This window comes from Martes martes, assembly GCF_963455335.1.
Source record: "Martes martes genome assembly, chromosome: 10".
NCBI classification, from domain to species: domain Eukaryota; kingdom Metazoa; phylum Chordata; class Mammalia; order Carnivora; family Mustelidae; genus Martes; species Martes martes.
In genome coordinates, this window is record NC_137898.1 from 70,748,205 (window position 1) to 70,762,891 (window position 14,687).

A 14,687-nucleotide genomic window follows, 5' to 3' on the forward strand; every position below is an offset into this window, starting at 1 on the left:
AATTTTTGTGGCTTTCCTAGAGCAAGTGGCAGAATTGAGATTCAATTCCAGATGTCTCCTTCAGATCATCGTTCTTAATCACTACCTGATACATTGTCTTTTCTCTACATTAATGCCTAACACCCAAACATGTGAATGAATTTTCCCCATTTTATCCGGCTATTTTAGCGTAACTTCAGCTTCTGATAATCCTGTTGTGCAACCTTGGCTGCATATTGGAGTCACCTGAGAAGTTTGGTTAACTCATTTGGTTCCTCAGAGATGCTCATGTAATTGGCCTGTGATGTTGACTTGTTTCTGGATTTGTCAAACTGCCCAGGGGATTCTAGCATGCACCCAAAGTTGAAGACCCCTGCTCCATTGTTAGTGAATGAAGCCATTAGTCCACTAACTTCCATTATGAGATGTATTCTGCTTCTGTTCAAATGAAATTATGTGTTCCAGGACACTTCAGAGCTGTCAGTGGCAGCTGGAGTATAAAAGGTCTTGGTTCCGGGGCCCCTGGGTGGCTCAGTGGGTTAAAGCCTCTGCCTTCGGCTCAGGTCATGATCCCAGGGTCCTGGGATCGAGCCCTGCGTCGGGCTCTCTGCTCCGTGGAGAGCCTGCTCTCTCCTCTCTCTCTGCCTGCCTCTCTGCCTACTCGTGATCTCTGTCTGTCACGTAAATAAATAAAATCTTTTAAAAAAAAAAAAAAGGTCTTGGTTCCTAGGGAATGTAGGTGCACCCTTAGTCTAATTAGCATGATTTGAAGAAAAAAAATTATTGCGAATCTTCCAATTCAAAGACTGAGATAAATTTATTCTTAACATATTTTTAAATTACTTCTGTCTGTGTTTATGATCTATAAAATTTTTCCTAATTTCTCTTGTTTTGGTTATGCCCTTTGGTTACTGAATGTGGAATTTCTAGCATGGTATCCTATAAAGGTACCTCACAGATAAATGCAATCTTTCATCCATTATAAAGTTCCTTTGGGGAAAACTATAAATAAACAAAAATTGAAAATGAATTTACATTTTATGAACTACTGACAAAGTGATGCTTTTCCTGTTTTTTTCATCTAAAATGACTTTCTCCAGGAGACAGTCTAGTTACCCGGAAACTATTTGCTATTAAGTTTGTAAATATGTACATTTTTATTACTGACATGCAGAAGTCTTTCAGATTAAAAACGTAGTAAGAGAATCTACTCATGCTTTTGCTCTATGTTGGATTATGTCTGTGACCATAAACTTGAAGAATATTTGGTCCCTGAAGTTCACCCGCTTTAATCATGGAACAGATCACTTAATGAATTGATTTCATCATGGCAATCAGATTCAGTCACAATGGAAGCCAAACTGAATGGATACCTATTGTCCAGTTCTCTAAATCACCTGTATTAGGCAGTGTGAATCAGCAAAAAATATGAGAATAAACAACAACTGAAGCAAAAGTTCTTAGATATATTCCCCAAATAATTGCAAAATATAATGTAAAATTATCAGATAAGTTGATTGTGAAGCACCTGCTGCCAAGTCTTCCTTAATACAGAAACTTTCTTTTAGAATGCCATACGGTTCATTGACAAGGGCAGCTACCGAGAGATCTGGGAGAATGACTGGCTGAAAAAGGAGGTAGGTGGAATTTTATTTAATTTATTTATTTTTAAAGATTTTATTTACTTATTTGACAGAGAGAGAGATCACAAGTGTGCAGAGAGGCAGGCAGAGAGGGGGGCGGGATGCAGGCTGCCCGCTGAGCAGAGAGCTCGATGCAGGGCTCGATCCCAGGGCTCGATCCCAGGACCCTGAAATCATGACCTGAGCCAAAGGCAGTGGCTTAACCCACTGAGCCAGCCAGGCGCCCCAGTAGGTGGAATTTTAAAAAACAATTTCTTCTTTCTCATTTTTTTGAACTGGAAAGGACTTTTATTTATGAGCCGAAGTCATGGGAAAAGCATAGAATTGTGACTAGCTAAAGTAAAATTTAAGTGGAATCCTAATCTTATTACAAGCTGTTACTCAATGAATACCATCAATAATTTCAATAACAACCAGAAATCATTTTTGGCATCCTGACTCATATAATATACTCAAATGTATGAAGCTTCTTTATGCCCTAAAATTGATCTGGTCTTCCTCAAGAATCTACTTCCTTCTGGATAGTGGGAGGAAGGCTGAGGGGTCATTCTAACCTCATTCCCTGCTGTTTTTGAATTGCTTTTCTGGGATGACATAGTCTCCTTTGCATAAATGTTCAGTCGGTTAGATTTCCTTACTTCCTCCTGCTCTGCTCCAAGATAGATCCTGTTATATAAGGAGGTGGGGCTTACATGCCCTCTTGTGGGGCATGTCATTAAAGAGGGCTCAGATCTGTGGGTTTCCTTTGGATCTTTGCTCCCTCTGCCTTTCGCCTGTACACAACGTACTTTCGTCTGCTCCCTGCACTGGTGACTTCTGAATGGACTGCTCTGGCCTTGTGGACATCATGTTGCAGCCAAAACTGAACCCACAGTTGCAGCCATTTGCCAGTGGTCAAGATGTCCCTACCCACTGCAGTCTCTACATCCTATCCTAGCTTGGTCATCAGACTCTCTTCACACCTCTTTCTGGAGAACATGTGGGAACTAGTGGGCCCAGTGTGCTACCTTAGACTCAGCTCCCCGGGTCTCCCTATACCAGCGCTGCAATACTGCTCTCACTGAATGTGGTCATGGGAGGACTTCTAGACCTTGAGGCACTGTCCTGTGTTCCTCACACTGCACAGACTAGACCCTCTGTCTTCCCTCCTTACACTGATGTACCTGGAAAACTCCCAACTCTCTTTTAGGCACAGACTTTGATGCTTAATTTCTTTCTGAATCATTTTGTATTTCCCTCAGAAAGTCTTGAGTGCTCTCTTGTTCCATAACTCTTGTTAAAATATGTTGAAATTGTCTGTTTTTGCATCTATCTCTTCATTGCAGAGAGCAGGCTATGCCTTTTCCACTGCATGTCCATGAGAACTAATAAATAATCTATGTTCAATATATAGTTATTGAATAAAAGGATGTCCGTGAGTATAGATATATTCATTGGAGATATGAATCAAGTACATGGCTTAGATCTTGGGTAAAGATGTGAAAGCATGTTATTGGATAACAGAGGTAGATAATCTTTGGTCTAGATATTACAAGGTGCTACAGATGATGTGCAAAACTCACTACTTGGAAATTCCCTTTATATCCAGACAAGCAGTCACCAACCTGTGCTCAGATACTTCTATGAAAGAACACTCACTCTCTTTTGGAAGAATTCACTTCAACTACACACAGCTCTTGTTAGCAAGTTATATATATATGTACATGATTCTCAAATGTGCATGTTCAGCACTAACATGTGTGTACTTAGCTCTAGACCTGTATCTTTATTGGCCTGCCAAATATTTCCACATGGATGTCCCAAAGGTACTCAACATAACTAAAGCAGGATTCGTTAAATTTCTCTTTAAATTTTCACTTCTTGCATCTCCTTTTTCACCATCTGCTCAGATACCTGAAGTAAAAATGTCACTGTCACCTTCTCTTCTCTTTTCCTTGCCCCCTATTTGGCTGAATAGAGTTGGTGAGTCTGGGAAACAAGTAATTTAAAAATTAATGTGCTTTCTATGATAGCAACTATTATCTTTAAGGTGCCCTTATAAAGTCATGGTAAATTGGAGTCCAAACTACTTCTAAAATGAATCAAGATGAATCCCCAGTTTTAAAAAATGAATATTGATTTTAGAAACTCAAGGTGAATGGGTGCCTTGGCGGCTCAGCTGGTTAAGCATCTGCCTTCAGCTCAGGTCATGATCCCAGGGTCCTGGGATGGAGGCCCTTGTGTTGGGCTTCCTGCTTAGTGGGGAGCCTACTTCTCCCACTCTCTCTGCTCCTCCCCCTGCTCATGCACATATGCCTCTCTTTCTCTCTCCAGTAAATAAATAAAATCTTTAAAAAAAACTCCAAAAACTCAAGGTGAGCCTAACAGCTAAAGAATATTAGGGAGCAGTTTAATCTTGATACTTTTATTGAATATAACAGCATAATCCTAATTAATAATAATTTAACAATTCAAATCTTAAATCTTGTAAGATGTCATAGATATTAGGTTCAGAGAGAATACCTGTAAAAATTTATATCTGACTGATAAGAAAGGGTTTTTTGATGTTTGATCCTTCCTACTAAAGCCACAAATCATATTTTGTTTCATTTTATTTTTTTATTTCTCATGATTCAATAGAAATAAAAGACAGGAAAAATGTCAAGTTTAATTAAATCATGAGCAAAAGAGCTTAGTAATAAAGGACAAGTCATTTTAAGGAAATTTAATAGACTTAATTTCTCCTTATTTCAAAAATACTTATTTTAGCATTATTAAATTTACTCATAAAATTAATTAATACCATCCCTGGCTATAAGTATTATCACAAGAATTGAAAATTGCCCAGAAATGGAATAATGTATGTCAATTAATTTCTTTGAGAGAGATTTAGAATGATTAACAAGGGATATTCAATAATGGAACTCTTGCGGGAAAAATGTGTCATTAAAGGTACTAAAATACAGTGCAAAAAAAATAATAATGGAAGTCCTGAAAGCATTTCTCTATTTAACTATCTTTCACCGATAACCAATAACTTGCATCTGTGGGAAGGATATGTAGTGTCCTATGCATGACTTACATTATCTGGTTTTATTTAGGATGATAATTAAGGAAGGGAAGAAAACTGAAATTTCCAAATGACTTAGATTCACTCAACAAATAGAAAGCCAATAAAACTAGACAAAGGGATTCAAAGAGGTTAGCAATCAAAGTTTCAAGTGTGAGAAGGCATGAAGCTAACTTGCATCTTGCAGGGGAAATTTTCAAGAGCACACATTTAATTCAGGATCCTAAGTCCCTGACTTATAATAGTTTAAATTATCTTTCTCAATCTCTTAAGTACATTTCTTGGGTATCTGGGGAGAAGCCAACATACGGAGAGAAAAGCAGTCTTCTACTTCCTCCTTTTAACTTTCTTACCCTAGAAATGTAAAGGTATTTATATGGCGATAAAAAGGAAGTAGTTTTCACTTCCCTAATATTTCAAAAGGCTGGAGACAGTAATTGTTGGGAACTTTAGTTAGTAGTCCAAAGGGGTCAGTGATGCCACAAGATATCCTTAGCTTGGAAAATTGGACTTAACTCCCCAAAAAGGACTTCTTCATTCTCAGCTTTGGACGAGGACCAAGTACTGTGTGTGCTGCCTCCCAAGCATGCCAAGCCCTTGGGTCAAACATTTCCAAATGTTCTATCAATTCCTTCTGTTTACAAACTCTAAATATAATTTTTCTCATTCTTTGACATTTGAAAATTATTAACTTTTCCTTAAGGCATTCAAGCTCGTAATCAAGCTGATGATCTCCCAACGCATGAGATGCTAAAGCACCAACCCCTAAAAGCCTTCTATAATTTAGTATTATGGACTTAAAATGGTTTGCTAAATAGTTTAAGGCAGGTTAATAATATATGCTTTTCTTTCGAACTGTAAGCCGCCAGCAATATTTGAGCCTTTTCTATGGCACTAGTATGTTTTATGTTACTGTTATTCGTGTATTTGTTCACCAGATTGTAAGCCTCTTTGAGGGAAACTCTTTCCATGCCTCATTCACTTTTGCATCCTTCTATGTCTCACACAGAACCTTGCTCATAGTAGGAATTTAAGCATTTAATACATGACTTATATAAGAGATATGCATGTAGTAATATATAGAATGTTTCCAGATTCCAAAATGCAATAAATAAATTTCAAGTACAAGTCAAAAATGTTAGTTATCTAAGTACTCATCTCAGCTACACTCTTAGCAACACCTAACAAGAGATACTGAGTCTAAACCCCTGAACCTTTTTGTTTCATCATATTCCCTTGAGATACTTACTTTTTCCAGTTTATCTCCATTATTCCCATCAGCATATCACTTTCTCTTTTATAGTCTTTTTTTAAAAAAAACACTTATTTATTTATTTTAGAGAGAAAGCATGTTTGGGGGGAGGGGCATAGGAAGAGGAAGAGAGAGAATCTCAAGCAGACTCTCCACTGAGCCCAGAGTAGACATGCGGCTTGAAACCTTAAGATCATGACTTGAGCTGAAACCAGGAGTCAGATGCTTAACTGACTGAGCTACCCAGGTGCCCCTTTTCTATACTCTTCTAATTCTCCTATCGTCCTGACCCATCTCCATGAGCACCTCTCACTGCAGCAGAGATATATGAGGCAGGCAGAGAGGTGAGTCTAGTAACATCCTATATATATTTTCCACTATCTAAGTCTTTAGACAAAGTTTCCAAAATATACTTCTTAAAGACTGATGGGAATTCCATCAAAAGAAGCAGCAAATTTCATTCATATTTAATTAAGTTAGTCATATTTCTTTAGTAAACATTAAACTTATGTCTAACCATGACCTTCCATCACCTGCAAAATAAAAACCAAACCTTTAGCATTATTTCCCTAATTGTCCAGTTTCTCTCCTACTTCTCCCCACATCCACTTTGTATCTATCCAAACCAAAATAACTGTCCCTAACATGTGGTTTGTTCTGCCTAGAGTGTACCTTCTTTTGTTGTCTGAAGAATCCCAACTTGGTCTTCAAGATCCAGATTAGATGTCATCTCTATTAATTCTCCCTTACCCCTACCCCAGACCTAGGGTGAAACTCCCACCATAGCTGAGCATCTTCCGTTATGGTTTGATCATACTGCTTTTTGTTTTTATCACCATCTTCCCCATTTAAGAACAATGATAAGTTAATTAGTCTTATTTTCATGTTTATCTCTACCTCCAGCACATAGAACTGCTCCAGGGTTTCTGAAGAATAGGAAAAGACATCTTCTGCCATTCACTAATAACTACCCAACCATGTACACAAGTTCTACAAACAATCCAGAAAAGAGACCCACACATCACTTCTTAGAGAGGAAGGACAAAGCAAACCCAGTGATAAATAATATAGGATAGATCTTCCCCTCAGGCAAATGGACTTTTAGGAGTTGAGTATTTTACAGAAGACTATCTTGAACTAAGTCAACAAGTACCAACATCTATCCATTCTCTTCTGAGAACAGATTGCAAACCACAAGAAGGAAGTTGAAAAATTGGAACACATTATTCATGAACTGGAAGAAGAAAATTTGGTGCTTATTGATCAACTACTCAACTGTAGACTTGTGGATCTCAAAATACCCAGGTGAAAGTCATTAGCATATCTAGAAAGTAGCTTGTACACATTTGTATATGTAAGAAGTTGTTATTTTTAAAAGATGATGTAATTTTTTAATGCTCTAGCTGAATGGCAATAGCTGCAAAGAAAGGCACTCACGAAATGGCCATGGTGAAGGTGTAAGATTATTACAATCGGCTGTGGGTGCATGCTAACTTTGGCTTGCTTCTTCTAACAATGCACTGTAATCTTAACAGCAAACACTTAGCCAGGAATATCACAACTGCTGACCTTCAAAAGCCTCCAGATCAGCAGGGAAAATGGGCATAAAAATAAAAGCATACCGGTGCAGCAGAAGATTGACGAGGTTGATCAGCTTTGCTGTAGCTTCCTGGAGGTCTTCTGCGTTTCCGGTTACTTTGTGGACTGTAACATTGTTTCCTTTGATAGTTAGTGGAAGAGTCAAGCTACCTTCCAGGCAGAGAAAATAGCCTTGCATTCCAAGTCACATTTATTCCTGCACAAGAGAAACCAAATGTGTATTTTAGGCTCTCTCTTTTTCTGACCTGACAAAAGAATTCTTAACACATCAGTCTTGAGGAAAACTGGGACCCTGGAATATGGAATTCAAATTCAGAGGGGTGGTGATGATTTGGGCAAGTCGTCAGAAACCATTGATACTCCGAAGAGTAGCATGTTTAGGAAGAGAGGGGAAACGAATCACACCGATGCAGGGTGTACATGTGGAAGATGGGAGACAAATGTCTCGGTCTAGGAGTTAAAGCTGAGAAATCAAACACGATGAAAGGGCCACGAAAAAGTTCCTACCCGAGTAGTTCTTGTGGTTTGGGTGGCATGGAAAAATACTGTTTGTGACATAATAGAGTATTTCTTGTTCACCAACTTCCCGATGTGTTCCAAGCAGGGTGGCTACAGGTATTGTGGGGTTTCGTTTGCTGGGCTAAGGGTTGGGCAGCAGGACACAAGCATGGAGAAACAGGAATCATGTAGTTGCGTTACAGGCTGAAGCCTGGCAGGGCAGGATAGAGAAGGGGCCACCTGCTCCCTTACACAATGTCCGCGCGGTGCCCTGGAGAGGTAGACACCTGTGCAGACATGGCGGGCAGTAGACTGTTTACTGGACTCCTGAATTCCCAGTCTCTTGAGCTGATGCCCTCGAGGAGTCCTAGGGTGTGCGGGCCTTAGCGTCCCCCCAGTAGGCAATGTGCTCTTGTCAGCCCCCTCCATGAAAATGGAGATTTTCATGAAGTTGTTTGCAACTTGACTTTGTCAGGTGCAACTTAACTCTACCCAATTTAACCCCTAGCCCCACAAAAATCCTCAGTAAAACTGACAGTGTTCATCAGTGCCTTGTGGCTTGGTTTTCTTTAGTGAGAGACCTGAGTGTTTAGTCTGGCTTCTGAGTTGGGAGAGATGCGTTCAAAATCTGACCAAGCAAAAAGAAAGCATGGGCAATGTGTATGAGAACCCGGTTAGGAGCCCTGGTACATGCTTCCTGGCACCCTAATCTTTTCCTTTATGACCTGCATTTATCACACTCATGATTACTTATTTAATGGCTGCTTCCTTGCTAGATTATAATTTCCTTGGGGCAAGTGTTTAGGAAATTTTAGAAAGATCTGCATAAAGGAACAGAAATGTGTTAACCCTCAATTATCTGTTCCACTACTTCTCCGGGATAACTTTTGAGTGTATTCAGCAACTTTTACTATAAGCTATTTTCAAGTCAAAGAAATATAATACATATTGCATATTTTATGGCAACTCAGTCTTGTAATATACTAGGAGGGTGAGAAATACAAACTATGCCCAAAGGACATACAAAAAGTGTTTTCCTATTTGGCTCAAAAATGGGGGTATTTTAGCTAATAGAGTTACTACCTTTCCCATCCAATGCTCCCCAGACTTCCTCCTTCACAACTCACATAGAATGTCATAGTATCTACTAGACACATGAGATGAGGCAAACGTCACCACAGGTGACTGACTGCCCAGGGACCCCAGCACCACAGAACTGAGGATAAGTGGACCAATACTTACAAATCTAACACTAACTTCATATAATAACATTCCTTAAGTATTTTCCATATTATCAAGTGTTGGTGCACTATGGTGATACAAAGGTGACAACAAATTAATGGTTATGAGAGAATCCACACTTATGAAGTTTAAGACATTTAGTACAATCATAATGATTCAAAATGGGAAAACCAGGAAAAAAAGAGAATTCTAAGACCTCAGACATATCTACCTGCAGACCAGAGCTACATGTGAAAGTGACCTTTACTGAGCTGAACCTTAAAAAGCTTTTACAAACATAAATATTGTATGCAGTTATATTATTTGCTGGAGACTTACGCATTTTGAATAACACTTTACTCACGTTCTTTAAATAATTGACAACCTATAATCCAGGGGCTTCACTCTGATTGCTGAGCTGGTAAGCATGGGGGGTGGTTTGAATATCTGCAAGAGTCCGATTCACGCTGTCTTCAGGCAAAGCTATAGGGAGCTTTCAAGACATCATATACTCTGGTTGAAAGTTCAGTGGGTGCCGAAAAGCAGATCACAGGCTTACACCTGTGCACAGAGAGCTGCGTTGGTGGACGTACACATCACCTGCCATGTGACTGAAACCTGCCACTCAGTGACAGCCGGAGCCTCCATGTCATCTGGGATTCCTGCTGTTCGCTGTCTTTCTCTTTTTCTCTTAATTTAAAAACCATCCATTCAAGCCCCAGTTGTCCCTCACCTGGATTACTACAATAGCACCCTAACAGGTGTCATGCTCACTTTCGTTCCCAGGACATTAAGTGTGTTATTCCCTTATCATGCAATGCCCTTCCTTACCCCAAGCCCTTCCCTGGCAAACAGCCCCTGGTTCTTCAAGACTCAGCTCAGGTACCGTCTGCTCCTGGAAACCATCTGCACCTCCTGACTCCTAAAGCTCCATCAGGTGTTGCTTCTGTCCCACAGCATTTGTCACACACCCCTACTCACCCATCAGGGTAGAGACCATCACCCTAAAATACTGTATGCCTCTCTGCACCCCACTGGGCCTCATGGACCTCAAAGGTAGAAACATGTCTCATTTTTCATCTATGTGTCTCCAACACCTACCAGAGAGAAAGACACCAGTGAGCAGATGGTGTAATATTTGTTGACTGACAGGCTGTTTTTCTCATTTATTCTTTTTAGGCAACTATATCTTACTCAAGCTGCTGGACTGAAATCTCCGCCTAAAGCGCCTTTGGAGTTGCCAGAAATATATGAGGGTATTATTTTATTGTAATGGTGATAGGGTTTTTTTTTTTTAATTAACAGATACTTATTGAACATCTATTATAGACATGTACCTCATACCCAAGAGCTATTCAGGGAATAAATACATGCCAGCTTCTCCATATTTCTCTTCTTGCAGCTTTCTGTAGTCCTGTTTTCAAATTAAAGTCACTATGTTTCAGAGAATTATATTAAATACTCGTGGAGAGGGATGGGGTGCTGTCTACACTGGTGTGTTTTTGGTTCCTGTTTAGTCAACCAACCAAAATACCAACACGCACATAAGTTAGTTACCATATGATTACCAAAATCTATCAGCTAACAGAAGGGCATACAACTTAGAGATTCTAAACATGGGACTCACTCTCACCTTAATACATAGATTCTATATTTTTCAAAGCTCTTTCAAAGTAAAAGTGTGAGAAAGTGTATCTTGTACTTTCATTTTTCTCCATCCCCAAATAACCAATTTCTTTGTATTCATCCCAAAATTGTAACCTGCAGAAGTAAAAGGTAGAGACCTCATGAGCTCATCAGCGGAGGGCAGTGCTTTGTATCTCAGTCATGAGGATGGTATCAGATATGCCAAGCAACTGCAGACAGATGAAGAAAACAGCTCATGTATACAGTTTGGGCCCTCTGATATGAAATACTTACTATATGAGGATGAGAAGGATTTCAAGGTAAGATTCATGAAAAAAAATTTTGAGTACTAAGAGTACTCATGTACTTTTGAGTACATGTCGTTTTATTAATTGAGAAAATTAACTTAAAACATGGATATTGAAAAATTCTATTTGAACTAACTTATTAGTAAAGTTGGCCCACCATTCATATCTCTCACTAGATAGAATTTTCACTTCTACTCTTGTGCAATTTGCTACATATATTCATTAACAGGGGTTCATTCCCAGTATACCATGTAAGTTATCTAATGTTATATATAACAAATTACCTCCAAACTTAGTAGCTTATAACAATTGTCATTTATTCTCTTTCATGGCTTCTGTTGGTTAGGAGTTTGGAAAGGGCTCCAGTGGACAGTTCTCACTTGGGCCCGCAGGCAGTTGCAGTCCTATGTCAGTGGGGGCAACGAGGTCATCTGAAGGCTTGACTGGGGCAGGAGGATCCACTTCCAGGGTGGCTCACTCATATGGCTGGCAAGTGAATGCTGGCTAAGCTGGGAGCCTCCGTTCTTCACATGGGCTCTCCTCGGGGTGCCTTTATTGTTTCTATTATGGTGTCTGTCTTCTCTGAGAACAAGCAATACCAGAGACCAAGGTGAAAGCTGCAATATTTTATATGACTTAGATTTGGAAATCATATACCATCTCTTTTCTCATATTCTAGTTGTTGATGTAGTTATAAAGTTCCAGCCAAAGGGAGGGAATGTAGCTCCTGCATCTGGAAAGAGGAAGGAGCTCCACACTCTAAGAACAGCATGTGGGACAGGATATCTATTGGTATGGTCATCTTTGGAAAGTATAGACTGCCACATATACCATATTAGGTGAAAACTGGAGTATCAAAACTTTTTACTTTTAAAGACTTTTTGGTACATTCCAATTACTCCCATATCTATCCCTTGCCATTTTCCTTCTTGATAATACCAATAACTTTAAAAATTCCCCTAGAACTTAAAGTCTGGTAGGAGAAAGAGGGCTGTATGAAAGCAGAAGAAACTGAAAAAATCAGCACAAACCATTTTAGCTGAATACACCCCAGTCCTGCTAACACCAAGTGACAAAGACTAAAGTTCTAGTCTCTATGGCATTCAAACACCCCCGTGGGGGTTTTGAAATCATGACACTTGACCTCAGGCTAGTGCACAATTGTTTACAAAATTCCAAAATCACATACCATTTGGCTGAATGAAAGACCTTCTTACTTTCCATGGAGGTTTTTGATGGTGGAAATGGCACTATGTATGCTATGGACTGAATTGGATCCCCATCCCCATTCCCACCCCCACCATATTCATATGTTGAAGCCCTCACACCCAATCTAGAGACAGGGTCTTTAGGAGGTAATTAAGGTTAAATGAGGTTTAAAAAAAATGGAGCCCCAGTTTGATAGGAAGGTGACTTATAAGAGGAGGATGTGCCTTGTAAGGACACAGCGAGAAGGCAGCCATCTGCAAGCCAGAAAGAGAACTCTTATCAGAACTCATCCAGTGTAGCACCCTGATCTTGAATTTCCCAGTCTCCAGACTATGAGAACTAAATGTCTGCTGTGTAAGCCAGTCCATCTAGGATATTTTGTTAGGACAGCTTGAGCAGACTCTGAAATATGTTGGAGACATCCGCCAGTTTCTTTTTCTCCTATCTTACGGTTAGTGTAGCTCTATAATTACATTTTAAAATACAATAAATACAACTATATGCATTTTTGAGGAATAAAATAATGTCTTCCTTTTTTTCATTCAGTGATTTTCCTAAATTCTAATAAATGTTTTGTGAAAACCCCACACATGCCAGGTACTTGTTAGATGTTTGGGAACTTATGGGGAGAATAGGCAGAAATGAAGTTTCAAAGATGCTATATGGAAGGCCCTTCCCTCAACTTGCTAGAAGACAGATTAGAAAATCACTAATCAATGTACATGAGGAATGTAGCACCTGTATTTGTCTCCCTGACCAGTCAGTCTGTGACCTTATCATTGCACCTCAGCTCTTGGTACAGGGCCTGGTACAAAGTGGGAACTCAGGAAAGGTTTGCTGAAATGTTGAAGGAATTCAAAAGAGAGAGTTATGGCTTGAGGAGGCTTCCAAGAGGAAGGCATGCTGGGTAGGGCCTGAGCTGTTTCAACCCACTATTGGGTTGGCTGGGATTTCATGTAAATTAGATTTCTAATTCCATTTGTGGATATCTTAAACTATAGTTAGTTTGACAGAATACAGTCAGTTTTACTTATACAGTACCCACTGGTCCTTTGAGATGTGAAAAATTCATGGAGCATTTGCTTAATAAGAATATTTATAGTCAAAGTGATGTTTACAGATCCTTCCCATTGTTCTTGAATAATGTAGAAAACTCTGCTGTGGTTATATCCTGGCCAGCAGAGGGCTACATATAGCCAACACTTTTCTTTTACCAATTAAAGACTTTGAGAGAATGTATCTCCCCACTCTAATTGGTGCTCCCCACCCAACTCCCTGAAAGACAAGCCTGTTGGCTTGCTGCCTGCTCTTTGGGAGCTCTTGAATACCATGCCCCACTGGGTATACAAGCTTATTGAGTGGTTTTCTGTTTACAGTGGCTCTCATATTTCACATGTTATTCAGGCAGTTAAGAGGGCAATGAAATCTGTCAGATAAAGGCCAACTATAATAAAAGAAATGTAACTATTAAGACTGATAACTTGTTGGATAACCTCTCCTATTCTCTTCTGTGTCTGTTCACCATAGGATTACGTAAACCTGGGTCCCCTGCAAGTGAAGCTCATGAGTGTGGAGAGCCAGAAAATGCCCATTCATTTTCAAGAGAAAGAAATTCCAGTCAAATGTTATGAAGATGTCAGGAGCCCAGAAAGCCGCATCACATATAAAATGATGAAGTCTTTTCTCTAAGGCCAAACACTGCAAAGCAAAAATAACTTTTCCTTATAAATTTTCATTGGGAACTTAAGTGTATTACTTGCCCATTTTATTTACACTTTGGTCCATTTTTAAACTGGTTGTTATTTCTAAAGGTCATGATGACATTTAAAATCCAAGTTCCAAGTATTCAGCTGTTCGTTTATCCGCATGACAAAAATGAGAGTACACTTTATATTTCCATATCCAAATATACAGAAAAATGATAATGGGTCCAAGATGGTTTCTGAGTTTCCTTACCACTTAAAGTCTGCTGCTTCATCTATCATTCCAATAAGAAACAGTTCAGTTAGGGAGTTTTCTAAGATAAATTCTGAGACTTGTATAGCACTGACTACACAGCTTTGCCTCTGAGAGTGCTGAATGACAGACAGCCAGGCCACAATTCAAGACTATTCTTCTTTAATCTAACACTATAATAAATATAAAACACTAGAAACAAATTAATTTGAGGATGGTAATTTATCATATAAAAATATTCCACCAAGAGTGAGATCCTTTTCCTCTCACTTCTATTAAGTCTAAACTGCTGGCGGCACCTGGGTGATTCAGTTGGTAAAGCGGCAGACTCATGATTTCAGCTCAGG

General features: G+C 39.3%; 1 protein-coding gene across 2 annotated transcripts in view; it reads left to right on the plus strand.

Annotated features, from left to right (window-relative positions):
* The window catches only part of CCDC83 (coiled-coil domain containing 83), a 45,804-nt gene extending 31,489 nt beyond the window's left edge, over window positions 1-14,315 (plus strand). For both annotated transcript variants that reach the window (XM_080816920.1, XM_080816919.1), the window contains 5 exons: window positions 1,548-1,616; window positions 7,107-7,228; window positions 10,421-10,497; window positions 11,009-11,187; window positions 13,912-14,315. In XM_080816920.1, coding sequence (XP_080673046.1) covers window positions 1,548-1,616; window positions 7,107-7,228; window positions 10,421-10,497; window positions 11,009-11,187; window positions 13,912-14,073 — 609 coding nt within the window. In that variant the 3' untranslated portion in view covers window positions 14,074-14,315. The remainder of the gene's footprint in view (window positions 1-1,547; window positions 1,617-7,106; window positions 7,229-10,420; window positions 10,498-11,008; window positions 11,188-13,911) is intronic.
* The last annotated feature ends 372 nt before the right edge of the window (window positions 14,316-14,687 follow it).